Source organism: Trachypithecus francoisi, unplaced genomic scaffold (assembly GCF_009764315.1).
Source record: "Trachypithecus francoisi isolate TF-2019V2 unplaced genomic scaffold, Tfra_2.0 Lachesis_group12, whole genome shotgun sequence".
Classification (NCBI taxonomy): Eukaryota; Metazoa; Chordata; class Mammalia; order Primates; family Cercopithecidae; genus Trachypithecus; species Trachypithecus francoisi.
The window spans coordinates 116,912,365-116,928,367 of NW_022681457.1; the positions used below are offsets into that span (position 1 = coordinate 116,912,365).

The 16,003-nt window shown below is 57.5% G+C and overlaps 1 protein-coding gene across 12 annotated transcripts in view; it reads right to left on the reverse strand.

Annotated features, from left to right (window-relative positions):
• CAMTA1 (calmodulin binding transcription activator 1) overlaps positions 1 to 16,003 on the reverse strand; it is a 975,525-nt gene that overhangs the window by 85,625 nt on the left and 873,897 nt on the right. For all 12 annotated transcript variants that reach the window (XM_033228530.1, XM_033228532.1, XM_033228537.1 and 9 more), the window contains 2 exons: positions 15,708 to 15,834; positions 9,036 to 9,170 (listed from right to left, as the gene is read on the reverse strand). In XM_033228530.1, the coding sequence (XP_033084421.1) occupies positions 9,036 to 9,170; positions 15,708 to 15,834 (262 nt within the window). The remainder of the gene's footprint in view (positions 1 to 9,035; positions 9,171 to 15,707; positions 15,835 to 16,003) is intronic.

Consider the following 16,003-nt stretch of genomic DNA (forward strand, 5'->3'; position numbering starts at 1 on the left):
GCTTGCCCTCTCCCTGGGGGCTTTGCTCCTGATTCCCTGGCCTGGAATGTTCCTCCCATGGTCTTACTGTGGCTGGCCCCTGCCTGTCATTCATACCCCAGCTTCAATATCACCTTCTCATATAGGTCTCCTCTGACCTCCCCCAACTTATAAAGCAGCCACCCTGGTACCCTCTCCCAGACCATCCAGGGGAGGTTCCCTGCCCAGCACCTATCACCGTCTGACAGTTTCCTTTGCAACTTGTGTGTTGTCTTTCTTCCCCACTAGAATATAAACTACAGGAGAATAAGGGTTCCCCAGAGCCCAGAACAGTGCCTGGCACCCAGCAGATGCCGCATCCATATTGACCAGGTGACGGAAGACCAGGCAGCCCGGGTGGAAGGAGGTGAGAAGACTGGTTAGGACATGCACAATTGATTAGTTTGGGCTGAATTAAGGTGGTGGCAGAGAGGATGGCGAGAAGTAGAGAACGTGAGAGAAATAAAGGAGAGAAACATGCTAGGCTAGTGTTGGGATGTCGGGGAGGGAGGGAGCAAGGGGTGACTCCTGGGTTTTTGGGTGGGATTATCCACAGGGGCCAGGAATGTTATCAGAGAGGTAGCTTGGGGAAAACAAAGAACGGCCATTTGTCCTGTCTGGGACCTACTGGCTTGCCCAAGAGAAATGTGGGTCAAGCTGCCCTGTAGGCTGATAGATGGATGGCCTGGCTCCAAGAAGAGAAACAGAGGGTCAGCCATCCCTGCACCCCAGTAGGTGGGAGAGAGAGCCCTGGCTGGGAAGAAGTTCTCAGGGAGCGTGGGCAGGGAGAAGAGAGTAGTCAGGAGAGAGCTGGCCATGTGGACATGACAGAGCATTTTGGAAGGAGAAGCTTGGAGACTGAGAAGCAGCAAGCAGGGGAGTGGGAGAGAGGGGCAGAACTGCACTGCTCTCGCACAGAGCCAGAGGGCTTCTCCTGGGGAGAAGGCCATCAATGGGGACACAGGGGCTTGGAGCCCTTAAGTCGAATGAAGACAATCAGGCCTTGGGGTCCACAGGGATGTGCTGTGGCCTTGGCAGGAGCCAAGTTGGTCAGTGTGTTCATGGTGGGTGGCTGTGGGAGGCTGCTCTATCCTGCTGCCCCACAGCATGGCCATCCCCGAGCATCCCAACACGAGGGTGTCCTGTGAGCAGCTCCTCCAAGCCAGGAACTGATCTTTCCTGTATCTGCATCCTTCCCCAAATATGTATTGCTGTGTATATAGTAAATGCTCAATAAACACTGAACGAACTGCACTTCCTGTGATGCTCCTTACAACATGCCACCTGTGACTGTAGGACGGTGCCTGCGAACTCCTTAAAACACACCATCGGCCGGACATGGTGGCTCACATCTGTAATCCCAGCACTTTGGGAGGCCGAGGTGGGCGGATCACGAGGTCAGGAGATCAAGACCATCCTGACTAACAAGGTGAAACCCTGTCTCTACTAAAAATACAAAAAAAATTAGCCAGGCATGGTGGCGGCTGCCTGTAGTCCCAGCTACTCGGGAGGCTGAGGCAGAAGAATGGCGTGAACCCGGTAGGCAGAGCTTGCAGTGAGCCGAGATTGCGTCACTGCACTCCAGCCTGGGTGACAGAGCGAGACTCCATCTCGGAAAAAAAAGAGAACATGCCACCGGTGATTGCAGGATGGTGCCTGCAAACTCCTTAAAACACGCCACCCGTGACCGCAGGACGGTGCCTGCGAACTCCTTAAAACACGCCACCCGTGACTGCAGGACGGTGCCTGCGAACTCCTTAAAACATGCCACCTGTGATCGCAAGAGGTGCCTGCAAACTCCCCGACACTGCGGAGCCCCTGGAGCCTAAGCTGCGCTGCCTCTTTACTGCACCTCTCATGACACCCAGGGCAGAACCCTGCACACAACAAACCCTCAGGAGGCTTCTGGTGTTTTCTGGGGGTCAGTTCTGTCCTTCAGTGAGGCCTCACAGCCGGGATCATGCCCAGGACCACGCCCTGGGGACAAGCCCACAAGAGACGGAGTCCTGCATTGAACAGTGTTCCTCAAATGCTCCTGTGTACAGGGAACTTCAGAATGGGACTTATTTTGGAAATAGTCTTTGTAATTAGTAATTCATTAAGACGGGTTCACACCGAATGGGGTTGGCCTTAATCCAATGACTGGTGTCCTTAAAAGAAAGTAGGGACACAGACATACACATAGAGAGGACAGTGGGGGCAGAGACTGGGGTTCCGTTGCCACTAGCCTTGGGTCCACAACGATGATCGACAGCCACCAGAGCTGCAAGTGACCAGAGAGTGTCCCTCCCTAGCACCTTTAGAGGGGGCTCAGCTCTCCAGGACCTTGAGCTCCGGCTTCCAGTTTCTAGAGCTGTGAGAGCGTATCCCTGTGTGAAGCCACCCAGTTGGTGGGCATTTGTCCGGCAGTCACCGGAAAAGCTGGCTGATCTTGACCCCTGGAGGGTCTAAGCCGCCACTGTCATGCACACTCTGGAAGGAGCCACCTGGCCTGCAGGTGGCCGGGAAGCCAATCCTGGGAGAGGAGCCTGCACCTGCCGGAGTCCTGGGGCTTCCACCATGGAGGCGACTTTGCTTCCTGCCCCAGCAATCAGGACAGGGTGGCAAAGGCTGCCCCTCGGCCTTTGCGGAGAGGTGAGCTTCCTCCTAAGGGCCATTTCTCTGCAGGGTGCCATGTGTCACTGCTCCAAGGAGGCCAGGTGGGGCCCAGCTCCAAGGTGACCCACTCCTTGCCACACAGAGGAGCTCCACACAGGTCTGCTTGGTGTGGCCCCAGCTGCAAATAACAGGAAGTCACTGTCCCAGGAGGATCTGAGGACCAGGCCTCTTGGTCCTGGCTGAGGAGCACAGCTGGCTGCTGAGGAGCCCCAATGGCTACGATGCTCCCCAAACTATGCTGATGCGTCTCCCACCCGCCGTGGTGCTGAGAAAGGGGAGCACAGGCACCCAAGCAGACAGACGCCCACCGCGATGTGTCATGAAGCAGACCCCACAGAGAGTGAGAGACGGGTTACGAGGAGGGCCCTGTGCTTTGAAGCATGGCACTGGCTGGGCTTGGGGAGGATGTGACTCCTGCCACTCAGCCTCAGGTCCCGAGTGCAAGACCGGCTCATGCCAGCTGCTTCTGCCACCTGTCACTGCTGTGCACAGAAGCACCCAGAGGCCCATGCGCTAACCAGCTTGTGTTGGCCCCAGTCCCCACTCCAGGTGGATGCCAGAAAGCTCTCGGTGGGGCGGGGGTCCTTTCTTCCTTTGGGTGACCCCTGGGTCAGTGCTTCTGCAGCCCCCCCCCAAAGAGCTCCTGGAGGCAGGAGAGGGTAAGCGGGGGCTACCGGTCTTTCACTATGGGCGTAATTCAAAGTAGCTCTTTGAAGTCAAGATCATTCACCCATGCTGTCTTATCTGAAAATTTCTTGTGAACTTTGTATTCTGCTCCACAATACAAACTGTACTGGTTAGCAAAGCAATGGCATTTTACATTATTTAGCAAGGAAGTAATTTTTGCTCCTCCGTCTTCCATCATCTGGGACAAGTGATGCCTTTGAATGTGTCCTCAGTGTACATTGTACGTTCTTTTTTTTTTTTTTTTTTTTGAGACAGAGTCTCGCTCTGTCACCCAAGCTGGAGTACAGAGGCACGATCTTGGCTCGCTGCAAGCTCCACCTCCTGGGTTCAAGCCATTCTCCCGCCTCAGCCTCCCGAGTAGCTGGGACTACAGGCACCCACCACCACACCCAGCTAATTTTGTTTTTGTATTTTTAGTAGAGATGGGGTTTCACCATGTTAGCCAGGATGGTCTTGATCTCCTGACCTTATGATCCTCTCGCCTTGGCCTCTCAAAGTGCTGGGATTACAGGTGTGAGCCACCGTACCCAGCCAACTCTGTGTGCATTCTCTTACAGCATCCCATGTCATGTGACACGTTCATGGGCCAGCTGAGGGTTACTGGGAGGTGGGCTGGGTGGATCTGAGAGAGGGAGCCAGCCTAGGAGGGGGGCCAGCCCAGGCCCACTCAGCAGAAAGCCCTGGAGTGTCACCATTGGAAGAAGCCAGAGGCCTCCCGGGGGCCAGTGTCCTAGCTGGAATGGCCTTTCCCACTTACCCTGGAATGTACCCCTGGACTCTGGGGCAGTGTGCGGTCTCCCAGCTCTGGTGGGTGGAGGCTGGTGCTAGAATCAGCCCACAAGGAACGGCCAGCAGGACCACAGCCACATGCCAGGAACAGGCCCTCTCGCACCTAAGGTGGCAGCTCTGAAGTAGGGGCAGAGCTGGGGGCCGCCCCAGAGACACATCTTCCATCTGGTATCATAGAGAGCTTGGTCGGATCAGAAGGCCAAACCGAGAGGCCTTTCCTTCTCTTCACTTCTTTAGACAGGAGCGAGGCTCTCAGTCTTCCCAGACACCTACCCCAGGGCCAGGCTGCCCCAGAAGTCACAGGATAACCCCCTCTGTCCCTGGCGAGCTGCAGGGGCAATCTGCCTGGGCTCACCCACCTCACACTGAGGCTTACCCAGGAAGCAGGCACCTGGATAATAAAGTTTGAGCTCTTAGTCCATGCTCCCCACTCTGCCTGAGATGATACAGCCCCCCCTCACCCCTGAGGCCACAAGGGGGCCTGCCCAGGAGACCAGATGAAGCCCAGGAGACCAGCCAAGCCCAGGGGAGCTGCACACAGGTCTCACTCCAATCCTCTCATCCAGGCAGGAGGCTCAGTTGCCTGAGAAGCATTGAAAATAGAGTCTAAGTCTAAGCGGCTTAGTGGGGTTCCAAGAAGGGCCAGCAGGTGGGGGTGAGGACAGGGGACCCTAAATCTTCTCAACTTGGCTTTGGGGAGAATCAGATGCCGTAAGACAAGAAAGAGTCAGGCACACAAAAGTTCCGCTCACCTTCTCTTCTAGGGACTCAGGTCACTTCAAGGTGTCCCAGTGTCCTTGGCCAGAAGAGGGCCCGCCCCACCCCCTCAGCTCCAAGGCTGCAGTGTTGAACTGCCTGGGTTTATTCTCTTTGCAAACACAGGCACAGGCGAGGCAAGTCTACACAGACAGCATCCTCTTGAAGTTCAGCTCGGCCCTGGCTGCTGTATCCACAGGACCTATCACAGGCATAAGTAACATTTCCCAGAGATCCTCCCCAGTGGGTCTCCAGGGTAAACCCCATTGCCTGCCTGTCTTTAGCCTGGAAGAGGTCCCCCTTGCATCTCTGTATGCAGAGCTGGCCTGCTCAGACCTCCCTGCGGTCCTGTGCAAATGGCCTGGGGTTAGGTCAGGCCAGAGGCCTGGGGTTAGGTCAGGCCAGAGGAAATTCGTTCTGAATCCGGACCTTTGTGGGTGGAGGAGAAATGGTGAAAACGGCAGTTCCCAAAGACCCTGGCCTAAAAGCAGCCGCCCTTTCCCTCTCCTGCCACCTTTGATGCCCCCTCTTTCCGGGCTAACCCTGGTCAGGCTTCAGGTCTCACCAGGGGGGTCGCTTCCTCTGTGAAGCCTTCCTTATCACTAGTTGGATGCAGCTTTTTGACAGTCCCTCCTGCACTCACTCATTCACGCGTGCCTGCATTCATATCACAAATATGTACTGTAGCCCACCACCTGCCAGCCCTGGGCTAAGTGATGGGGGTCCGGCAGACAGGGCCTTTGACCCTGGAGCTCACAGTGGGGCGCAGGGAAGGGAGGGGAAGACCCCTAGGTCTGGGGGAGGCGCTGCAGCTCCGGGATCCAGAAGGCTGCGATTCCTCCTCCCATCTTCCGCCACCTCCGCGCCCGGTCTCTCCCAGGACGGCTGCGCCCCAGCTGAGATTTTGGGGACGTCGGGTCCCTGCCCCGCGGCCTCAACGTGGGGTCGATCACTCTCCGCAGGGCGGGGCTGCGCAAACAAAAGCTACTCCAAGGGGACAAAGGCTGCGCCGCGGGGACAAAGACTTCTCCGCAGCAGCTGCGAGTTCGCTGCGGCCCGGACCCACGCCCCCACCCGGCCTTTAGCCAAGCAAACAAATCCATGTTTTAGATCAAATGAGGGCAGTCTCTTCCCCAAACATTTCCCCCCGGGCATGGCCGAGGGGACAAAGGGCGCTCCCCACATGCAGCGAAGGCCACGGAAGGAGGGAGCCAGGGCTCGCCGCCCGGGACCGAAGACCCGCGGTCCCCGCCGCACGCTGCGGCGCACTCGGAGGCGGATGGCCGGGCTCAGGCCTGCCTAGTCCCGCTGTCCTCGCAGTCCCTGCGGGCGCCCTGGACCCCGCAGGGCGCGGCGCAGCCAGCAGTTCCGCGAAGGGCCCCGCATTGCGGCTGCGCGTCGGCGGGCGGGCGCGCGCGTGGGCGAGAGTGTGTGCACGCGCGCCGCCGGCAGCCGTGCCCCAGTTTGCTCCGCGCTGCAGTCCCCTGGCGGCCACCCCTTCCCCAGCCCTCCTCCCCTTGCCGCGGCGCACCGGTCTCCACCGCCTGGCCGGCGCGGAGGGAGAATTGGCCCAGCGCCCGCGGGGGCGGGAGGGGCTGAGCCGAGAAACTGCGGAGACAGAGGGGAGGGGACGCGAGGGACAGGCGGGGACGCAAGGCTCACCACCGCCCGGCCACTGCAGCATCGGCCTGGACGCAAAGTTCACGGCCAGGCCCTGTGGCTGGCCAGAGGCCCGGGACCCCGGGGCTCCCGGGTAGCTGTTCCAGCGGCGCCGTTTGCGCTGCGGCTGCGGCACTGCTTCCCCTCTCCCCTCCCCCCTCCCCCCTCCCGCCTCCCCTTAGTATTTATCAAGCTGGTGAAAGGCTGGGAAGGCTGGGCCCTTGGGTGGGTGAGTGGCTTGTATTCATTTAGGCGGAAAAAGAATAGCTAGGGTAGCCCCGCGTCTCCCCAGCCAGGTGGGGTCTGGCAGTTCCTCTGTCCCCGCCTCCCTTCCACTCCCATTCCTTGAAAGGACAACTGGCCCAGACCAAAGGAAAGCGTCCTTCAGGGTCCTGATCTGCTCTCTGCAGGGCCCCTGAGCCGCGGTGGACCCCAGGCTGGCCCCTCTGGTTCAGCAGGGCGCTCTGAGCTGGGGGTCCGAGCTGCGGAGCTACTGTTCCCCTAGCTGTGCCCTGGCTGGTGGTAACAGAGCCGATGCTGCTGGACGCCCAGGCCTTGATGCCATCGTCACCCCAATTCCTGTCGCCCTCCTGTGTATCCTGCAGGGGTAGGGGTACTTATTTCAACTTGGAGGCCCACAGAGTTCAGAGCTCAAAGTTCTGGGGAGAGGGGGCAGCTAGGGAGCAGGTGCCCAGCTTGGCACCAGGCCAATCCTGAGGGGCCTGGGGTGGCCAAGGTCCTGGTCTGTCATGAAGTAGTTGGGTGGCTCCCCTCCCCACGGTCTCTATGGCGGCATCCTCCCATGCCGTAGCCTCCGGGGTACAGCTGGCTCTCTATGCTTCCAGGGGGCCTGCAGATGTGTCCTGAGCTCTGGGGCACTGCCTGACTGTGACTTTGCTCTCTGAAAAGGCTCCATCTGCCAGGCAGGGTCCTACACTGGTCCCAGCATCCTTGGGTTCATTCTAGTGAGGCCAGCCAGGTCATTCAGGGAGAGCCAGCGTTCTGCAGAGTTCCCCACTCCATTCCGCATTTGTTCTGCAAAACTGAAACCAGATTTCCTAAACAGGAGCCCCTGGTCACCCTGCTCTTCTTGGTTACATCTGCGGGTCATCATCACAGCTCTACCTGGCTCCAGCCTCGGCCAGGGAAGATGCCACGGGCAGCCCATGCTAGGGTGCAGAGCCTGCAGACTCAAAGCTGTCCTGGGGAATGGCTCCTGAGGGTTCACCAGCCAAGGCAGCTGTTGGCACTCTGTCTCGGCTGGGGCAGGGGCTGGGATAAGGCTGAGGTTTACACGCTGGGTGGTTCAGGAAATGAACTATGTACCCAAGCCCAGAAATCTTCCAGCAGCCAACAGCAAGGGGTAGTCTGAGAGGTGAGACCCAAAAGGCCAGCTGTGGGGGTGTGGGGTGTGTGTGTGTGTGGGGGGGGTGTTGCTTAGAGAACCCACCCCTGCAGGGGGCCCAGGCTCAGCTTAGCCCAGACCTCAATGTCCCGGGCTGGCAAGGTCTCTAGCAAGGTACCCCATGGACTGTCATCTATCTGGGCTGCCCTGATATTGAGGTTATAGACAGGCATCCTTCCTACTGCATCCCCAGTGCACCGGGCTCAGCCCCCCAGGCCTTGGCCAGCTCTGGACCTCCTGATGTGTGCCCAGGTGGGAAAGGGCAGCCTCTGACCCTGGCATCCCCAGCCTGCCTTTGGCAGCTCTTCTCTGCAGAGCCCCTGGTACCCCAAGAGGAACCACCAACACTCACTGACCCCCATGGACAAGGCTGGCAGCTCTTGGAGTCCCTGCCTGTCCTTGACCACCAGGTCCTGCCTGCTCCCTTGAAGCCCACTGGGGTCCCTGACACTCTACCCTCTGCCACAGTCACGATCCTGGGCTTGCCACAGAGGCCATACAGGGCAGAGGTGGAATTAAAATCAGCCAAGAAGCTGGAGTTGTGGGTATTTGAGGGCTTCCAGGAGAAAGTTTGGCTGGTTAGCCCCAAAAGACAGAAGCAAGCTCCCAAATCCGAAAGAAGCCCAGGCTGAGTTGCCTCCCCATCCTCTACCTCGAGAGGCTCGGGGCTTGGCGATGGCCTCTGGGAACCCTTTTTGCTTCCAGGAGCGCATGGAAACAGCCCTGGAGAGGCACAGCGGGTGCTTGGACTTTGCTGCCTGGGGTCCTTCGCCAGAGGAACCTCTTAGCTCCCCTGGGCTTGCTTGGCCACTCAGACAGCCCAGCAGGCGTGCCAGCCACAGGCCCACACTGAGGGTGGGGCCAGCCAGCGTCCAGACACAAATGGCAGACAGCTTAGGCACTCAGCCTGGCGGTGGAAACCTAGCCGACCTTCCTTCGCTCACGTTGGCACCCCTTCCTGCCCCTTTCTGGGTGCTTATTCTTCTTTCACACCTTGTGCATAGAGTCCCCAAGCATCCCTCTCCCTTGGTGCCTGGCAAGACGACCCAAGCACTGTTCTTACCGTCCAAGGACAGCCAGTCGTGCTGGGAGGAAGGGAGCGTGGGCAGAGCCCGGGCTTTGTACTCAAACACCACCGAGTTGGAGATGATCTGGTTGTTGAAGGCAACTTGTAGGGTCACAAGACCAGTGTCATGGGCTGAAAGCGAGAGAAAAAGACCAAGTCAAGGGATGGGTGGGCACCTACAGCCTGGTGAACCACACAGGGCCTGGAAGGTCCCCTCCCCACTACCCTTCATTGGTTAATGTCCAGCTCTCCTTACTGACAGCCTATGCCTGCTCATTCGAGGCCCAAACACAATGCTTCTTCTAGGAACCTTCTCGGTTCACCCAGACTCAGCCGGCTGTCCTGTGATCACTCCCAGGTATTGTAACTGCCCCTTGCTTCCTCCGAGTGAGGGCAGGGGCGGGTGCTCAGTACAGACTGGCTGAACGAGTGAATGAGTGAATGGCCCCCAACTCTGCCTCTTGGCTGGCTGACGTCCCCCCTTGTCCCATTCATCCTGGATGGGGCTCGGGCACAGCATCTGCTTCGGACTGATTTGTGCTTATTTTGTTTCACCTATTCCTACAAGCTTGTCCTGACTCAATGAACAAGTCAGCCCCTGTATTTTTAGAAGTTCTTCTGGTTCCCGGATGAAGCAGCTTCAGATGTGCCTCTGTTACCCAGTGGGTGCTGAGCTGGGGATGCTGGCGTGAACGTTGTACCTCCCTCCAATGTCCGCCAGTAAGCTCTGGAAGGCAGGGCCCTGGTGGGTCTCATTAACTGCTGTGGCCCCAACACAGGGCTTAACAAATAACTGTATCTGTGGAATAAACCAGGTATGTTCTCACTGAGAGTAAGAGGAAGCCAGCCCGCGGTGGAGATCAGCTTCAGCTCGGGGGTTGAGGTTGCCTCTCCACGGCTCATGTTGGCATCTTAGGGGCTGGCCTGTGGCCCACAGAGGTGGCCCGTGGGCAATGGTGGGTGTGCACACTGCCCTGCCAGGCCTCGTCCCTGACAGATGTCTCGGTTCTGTGCGCTCTGCCCTGCTTTTCTGGAATACCAGATACTGATACCCAAGGCCTCCCTGGTACAGATTTCCAGGGAGGACACGCACGGGGATCACATTACTGTTTGGGCTCTTGGTTTTCAGGAGCTTATAGACTCAAGGAAGCCATCCAAGTCAGCCACTGCCTAGGACAAGCAGAGCTCCAGCTTTCCTCCAAGGACTCTGATGCAGATCCCAGTCCCGATGGGAAAACCAGCTTATTGATGGGTGGCCGCTGTCCATCTGGGTGTATGTGTTAAGGCAGCAACCATCTTGCCATTGTCCCCAGGGAAGGTCTTCGGGAGTCACTGTCCAAGGGCACCATGGGTTTTTCCTCTGTGTTTTCCACCCTGTCTGGGAACCTCAGCTCCAGGCCACAACCTGAACCAAAGGACTCCACAGTGGAGGTCACACAGGACCTCCGAGGTGCCTGGGCAGGGAGCCCTGGCTAAGTCCAGAACCTGCTATGGCTCTGCTGGCATCCCTGGGCGGATCTCCAAGCTTGTGGTCGCATGCCTGTCCTGGAGATTGGCCTGGCTTGCCAGCAGGAAGACAGGTGGCCAGCACCCACACCCATCGGAGCCCGCTCAGGGCTACTCCTCTTAGCAGCCTCCTTGGCCAGCCTTGGGGAGCTCATGGCTTCTCTGGGACAATGTGTCCCAGCCTGGGGGGGTGGCCTCTTCAACTGCTGCTGCTCTTCCATCATCTTCTGGCAGGTGCACAACCTGCAGCAACGCTGGAATGGTGGCAGACTCCAAGGCATTTCTTCCTTCCCAGAGAGATGGAGCAGAGGGGACCTACTGTGATCTCCGGGATGCCAGCCCAGCAGCCCTGCTCCTGCAGGTCCATCACCCAGGAGGCTTCCCGGACTCGCTCTTCCCTTCCTCACTCATGCAGTCCATCAGCGAGTGCCATCAGCAATGGCAAGATCCATTGCTCTCCATCTCCACTGCAGATGCTGTAGTCCACGCCACCATCATTTATTGCCTAGACTTCTCCACTAGCCCCCTGCTGAAGGCAGCATCAGAGCACCTGAGACCTGCTCCTGCTGGGAGGGTGTCAGGAGGCCACAATCCAGCACTGGGGGCCACAGCCCAGCACCCCTAGAGGAAACCAGGGGGAGTGTGGTGCCCAAGGGAGCCCTTCTCCTTACATTTGGAAAGATCAGCCCTCTGCCTTCTTCCTATGGTCTCCCTGCGTCTGTTCTTCCTCCCTACAACCCAGAATCATCTTTCCCACACACCCAGAATCATCTTTAAAGACATCATTTAGATCAAGCCACCCCTTGCTTAAAGCTAACAGCCTCCTATTGCAAGTAAAATCAAACCAAACTCTTTCCTATGATGCAGAAAGATGGACACGATTTGTTTTGGTTCCTGCTATCATCTCCAGTCTTACTGTGTGCAGCTCCCTGTACCCCACTCACTATCCTGCAGCCAGCGCCTTTCTCGGGCTTTAGATTCTCCATGTTGCCAAACCTCTTTCTGCCCCAGGACCTTTGCACTTCCCCTACCCTCTGCCTGGTCGGGATGCTTCTCCCACTTCCCATGACTGGCTCCATCCCATCATCCAGGTCCCAGCCTGCGAGAGGCCTCTGCTCATCCATGTTCCAGAAGGGATCTCCTTCTTCCCAGGTGACGTTATTACCAATATTCTACTGTTGGGATACAGTTTTCACCAGTTACCTTGGTTATTTCTTTTTCTCCTTGTTTGTTTTCTGTCTCCCTGCAGTAGAACATTAGCTCACGAGAGCTGGGACTGGCTCCATCTTAATCTTCATGCCTAGTGCCAAGGTCAGTGCCCGGGATGTTAAGGCGGCTCAGTAACTATTTGTTGAATGAATTGTTTTGAAACCCAATTCTTCACCTCATTTGTTGTTTTTGTTTGTTTGCTTTTTGTTTTTTTTTTTTTTTTTTGAGACAGAGTCTTACTCTGTCTCCCAGGCTGGAGTGCAGTGGCATGATCTTGGCTTACTGCAACCTCCACCTCCCAGGTTCAGGCGATTCTCCTGCCTCAGCCTCCCTACTAGCTTACAGGTGCCTGCCACTATGCCCAGCTAATTTTTGTATTTTTAGTAGAGACAAGGTTTCACCATGTTGGTCAGGCTGGTCTCGAACTCCTGACTTCAAGTGATCTGCCCGCCTTGGCCTCCCAGCATGCTGGGATTACAGGTGTGAGCCACTGTGCCTGGCCCTCATTTTGCATTTCATCTTTTGTCTTCTTTAGGGCTCTCTGGCCGGCAGAGTCTTCTTGGTGGATTCCCCTATCTTCTCCTGAGCCTGAGTTGCCTCTTTCCGCCAGCACCTCCTCTCAGTGCTCACTGCCCTCAGCTCACTGCCCTAACTTGGTGGGCTCCCTCCTGCCCCTGAAGCACCCCAGAGTCTTGTAGAAGACACATTCTGTGCCTGAGTGTCTCCTGCTGCCTGTGACAGTGTGGGAGCTGCCAGGGCAGGACCCTGCTCTTGGTCAGGGCAGAATCACCTCATGTGTTTTGCTTGGGTGGGTGTGTTGGGCTGGGACCCTGGAGACGGGTGGGCATTGGCCGTGTGTGTTGCCAGTGCCCCCTCCTCCCGTGTTGTTCCTGACATGTGCTCACAGGCCTCTGAGCCTCTCTTTTTGGTGAGGCCAGTTTGATTCTGACTTCCAAGTGTTCATCCTTCAAGCTCAGCCTCAGATTCCTCTGGGGAGACCCAGAGATGAGGTCCCCAAGCAGCCAGCGTCATCTCCCGGGGCAGTGATTCATTTGCATGCTGCACTCCTCCCTGGACTGAGAGTGCCTTGCAATCAGGGCCCTGGTGAGAAGCTGGGTCTTATTCTTTGCTCCATTCCAAACCCATACTCTGTGCACAACAAGCAGGGGCTACTCAAAAGTTATCTGGCAAATGAAGAAAGGAATGGATACATCCAGTGTGTTTTACAGAGCACCATGTTTCAATTTGGGCCCCAAAGCAGAGATTTCCAAAGGAGACCCCCTTTGTGGAGTTAGCTGAAGACACAATACTGGCACCTGTGGAGGGCTCCCAGCTCTCAGTGTGCCTTGAGCCTTGTGGCTCCTGTTCCCTCGGTCCAAGACACATTGTGGCTAATAGAATGAACCTGAATGACTAGAAAGGTGAGTAGCCTAGGCGGAGACTCTACTTGCCATCTCTGCGGACCCGGAAGCGCCCCAGGACCAGGAGAACTGCCTGTGGAGACCCAAATTGCCCTGGTACCCTCTCCAAACTCCTCCTTGGGAAAGGAAGAGCGAAGGCCTCATTAATGGGAATTCTTCAGGAATGGAGCACGTGGGCCAGGTGCTTCACACACCTCCTCTCACTCACTGCTCTTGCCCCACTGGCAGGCAGTTTTCAGAGCTGTAGAAACTGAGGCCCAGAGAGGTCAGGCACTGAGTTCGAGCCACACGGATGGTTTCTGGCTGATCCGAGATGGACCCAAGTGTGGCGGACTCCAGCCCTGGGGACACACAAAGGCCAGCCCCTCTTTTTCTGTGGGGGGGAGTCAGATAACTGAGAGCAGACCTGAGCAGCCCTGTCCTGGTCCTTAGCCAGGCGAGAACCAGGTACAGGAAGTGGCATCTATTTATAGGCCAGGCAAGTGCCATTCTGGCAGCAGGTGATGAGTGCACTGTTTAATGCCACAGTGCCCTCCCCGCCACCCCCGCCGGGCCGGGGACCTCATCAGCTGCACACAGCCCTGCGCTGTGATAGGCAGACCCAGCCTGGCTGCCACCCCGGCTGGCTGTGCTCCAGGCTGAGCAGGCTGCTGGGTGGGCTTTCTGGAGCCAGGCAGGTGGGGGCTGGGAGGGGAGGGCTGGGCCAGCAGGGGGTGGGGTGGGCATCTTAGGCCGCAGCGCTGGCTCCCAGAAAGTTTGTGGAGAAGATGGTGCTGGGTTCAAGCAGAAGCTGAGTGTACAGCCAGCTGAGGAGCAGGGTTTTCCGCTCTGGTGGCTGCAAGAAGAGCCTGAGAGAGGTGGGGCGCGGTGGCTCATCCCTGTAATCCCAGCACTTTGGGAGGCCAAGGTGGGTGGATCAGTTGGGTCAGGAGTTCGAGACCAGCCTGGCCAACATGGTGAAACTCCATCTCTACTAAAAGTACAAAAATGAGCCGGGTGTGGTGGCACAAGCCTGTAGTCCCAGCTACTGGGGAGGCTGAGGCAGGAGGATCGCTTGAACCCGGGAAATGGAGGTTGCCGTGAGCCGAGATTGCGCCACTGCACTCCAGCCTGGTGACAGAGCAAGACTCCGTCTCAAAACAAAAAAACAACAACAAAAAGAAGAGCCTGAGAGAGAAGGAGAAAAGGAGAAATGCCTGGTGGGGTTCAGCTGCCCCAGGCTGGGGGAGTAATTCAAGGGCAGGGTGGTGGTGGCAGACAGCTGGAGCAGCCAAGGCTCAGGCTGGACCATGCAGGGTGGAACCTAGAAGCACCCTGGGGCCTGCCTAGCACCGGCCAACTCTGTGCTTGCCGTGGGGACACCCCACCCCATACCTCTCTCCTCACACCCAGTCTTCTACACTGAGCATCTTCTCTCCTTTCTAGGCTCCCTGACCTTCCGCACACCTGCATCCTTACCCCCTCTCCTGTTTATGGTCAGGGCTCACTGGACAGGCCATCCTGAGGGTTGGTGGTGATGAGATGGGGCAGCCAAGGGGGTCCTGCCAGCACCAGTCCAGGAGCAGAAGACATAAGCTCTAGAAACAGGCTTCAGATGCCTGGAGACTAATTCATTCCTTCACAATCTCCATCCCCCTCTGTGACATGTCTGGCACTCTGCCAGCCCCGGGGATACTATGGTGACCAAGAAGATAGTCCCTGACCCCATGGCACAGGCGAGTAGGGAAGCAGTGATGGCCAGAAGTCAAAGACAAGTTGACCAGACAGGGACACTATGCTAAGCAGAAAATGCTGGAACCCTGGGGAAGGGCTTCAGAGCCACAGGGACAGCACAGAGGGCCTCCTGACTGGGTTTCTTGGGGGATCTTTGAGCCCCTAAAATTGGAAGCAAATTATGTGCATGTACCTTTTCTGGGCATAGGGTAGATGGCTCTGTTACATTCTCAAAGGCGTTTGTGCTGATAATTGTTAGACTGATCCCCCATCACCACCCCATCTCCCTCCACCCCTACCAAGCTTTCTCCAGCCTTCTGCCCTCTGCCCTGGGCCCCAGGAGGACAGAGCCTGTGTGTGGGCTGCATTGCCTGAGTTCTCCTGGCTTCTGGTTGGCTTGGGCCGTGGGAGGCATGCGCAGGTGCAGAGAGGCCACCTTGCTGCAGAGGTGGTCTCTGGCCCCGGCTCTCACCAACTGGAGTCACCCTTTGGGCTGAGGGTGGTGGCAGCTTCCCACTGTGGTCAGCCCTGGATACACTGTCTGGGCCTGGCTCATTCCCACCCTAAATCATGCTCTCATCGCGTTCTCTTCAAAATCCCAGTCAAGCGTGCCTAGGTCCCTGTCCGACGCTGGGTCCCTGAGCCAAAGGAGATGATGTTCTAATAGACTCTCTGGGATCCGCTTCTTCACAGCTGAGGAAACAGAGGCCTAGAGTAAGGACACGACCTGCTCAAGGTCACCCCAAGGCTGACTCCGAGTCCAGTGACTCAGGCCCCCACACCTTCCTTGGGGGACTGGGGCAGGGGGTGACTTTCTTACCTGGGCAGTAGCAGCGCAGCACCCCGGGCTGAATCAGGGATGCAGGCACTGAGATCTGATCAAACAGGCAACTGTAGTTATTGCTGGCTTCTTGCCACGGGCCTGTGATGAGGACCTTCACTCCTCCCTGCAGGGAACAGAGAGGGGAACAGAGTTGGAGTATGAGCCACTGAGGGAGGCAGCATGGGGAAGCCCCCCTGAGGCTGCACTGCTCAGATGGGGGTCTGTATCTCTCCCCCATGCAGATTCCCAGGCCGTCACTCCAGGGATTCCAGTGAGCCCCGACTTCTGAGAAC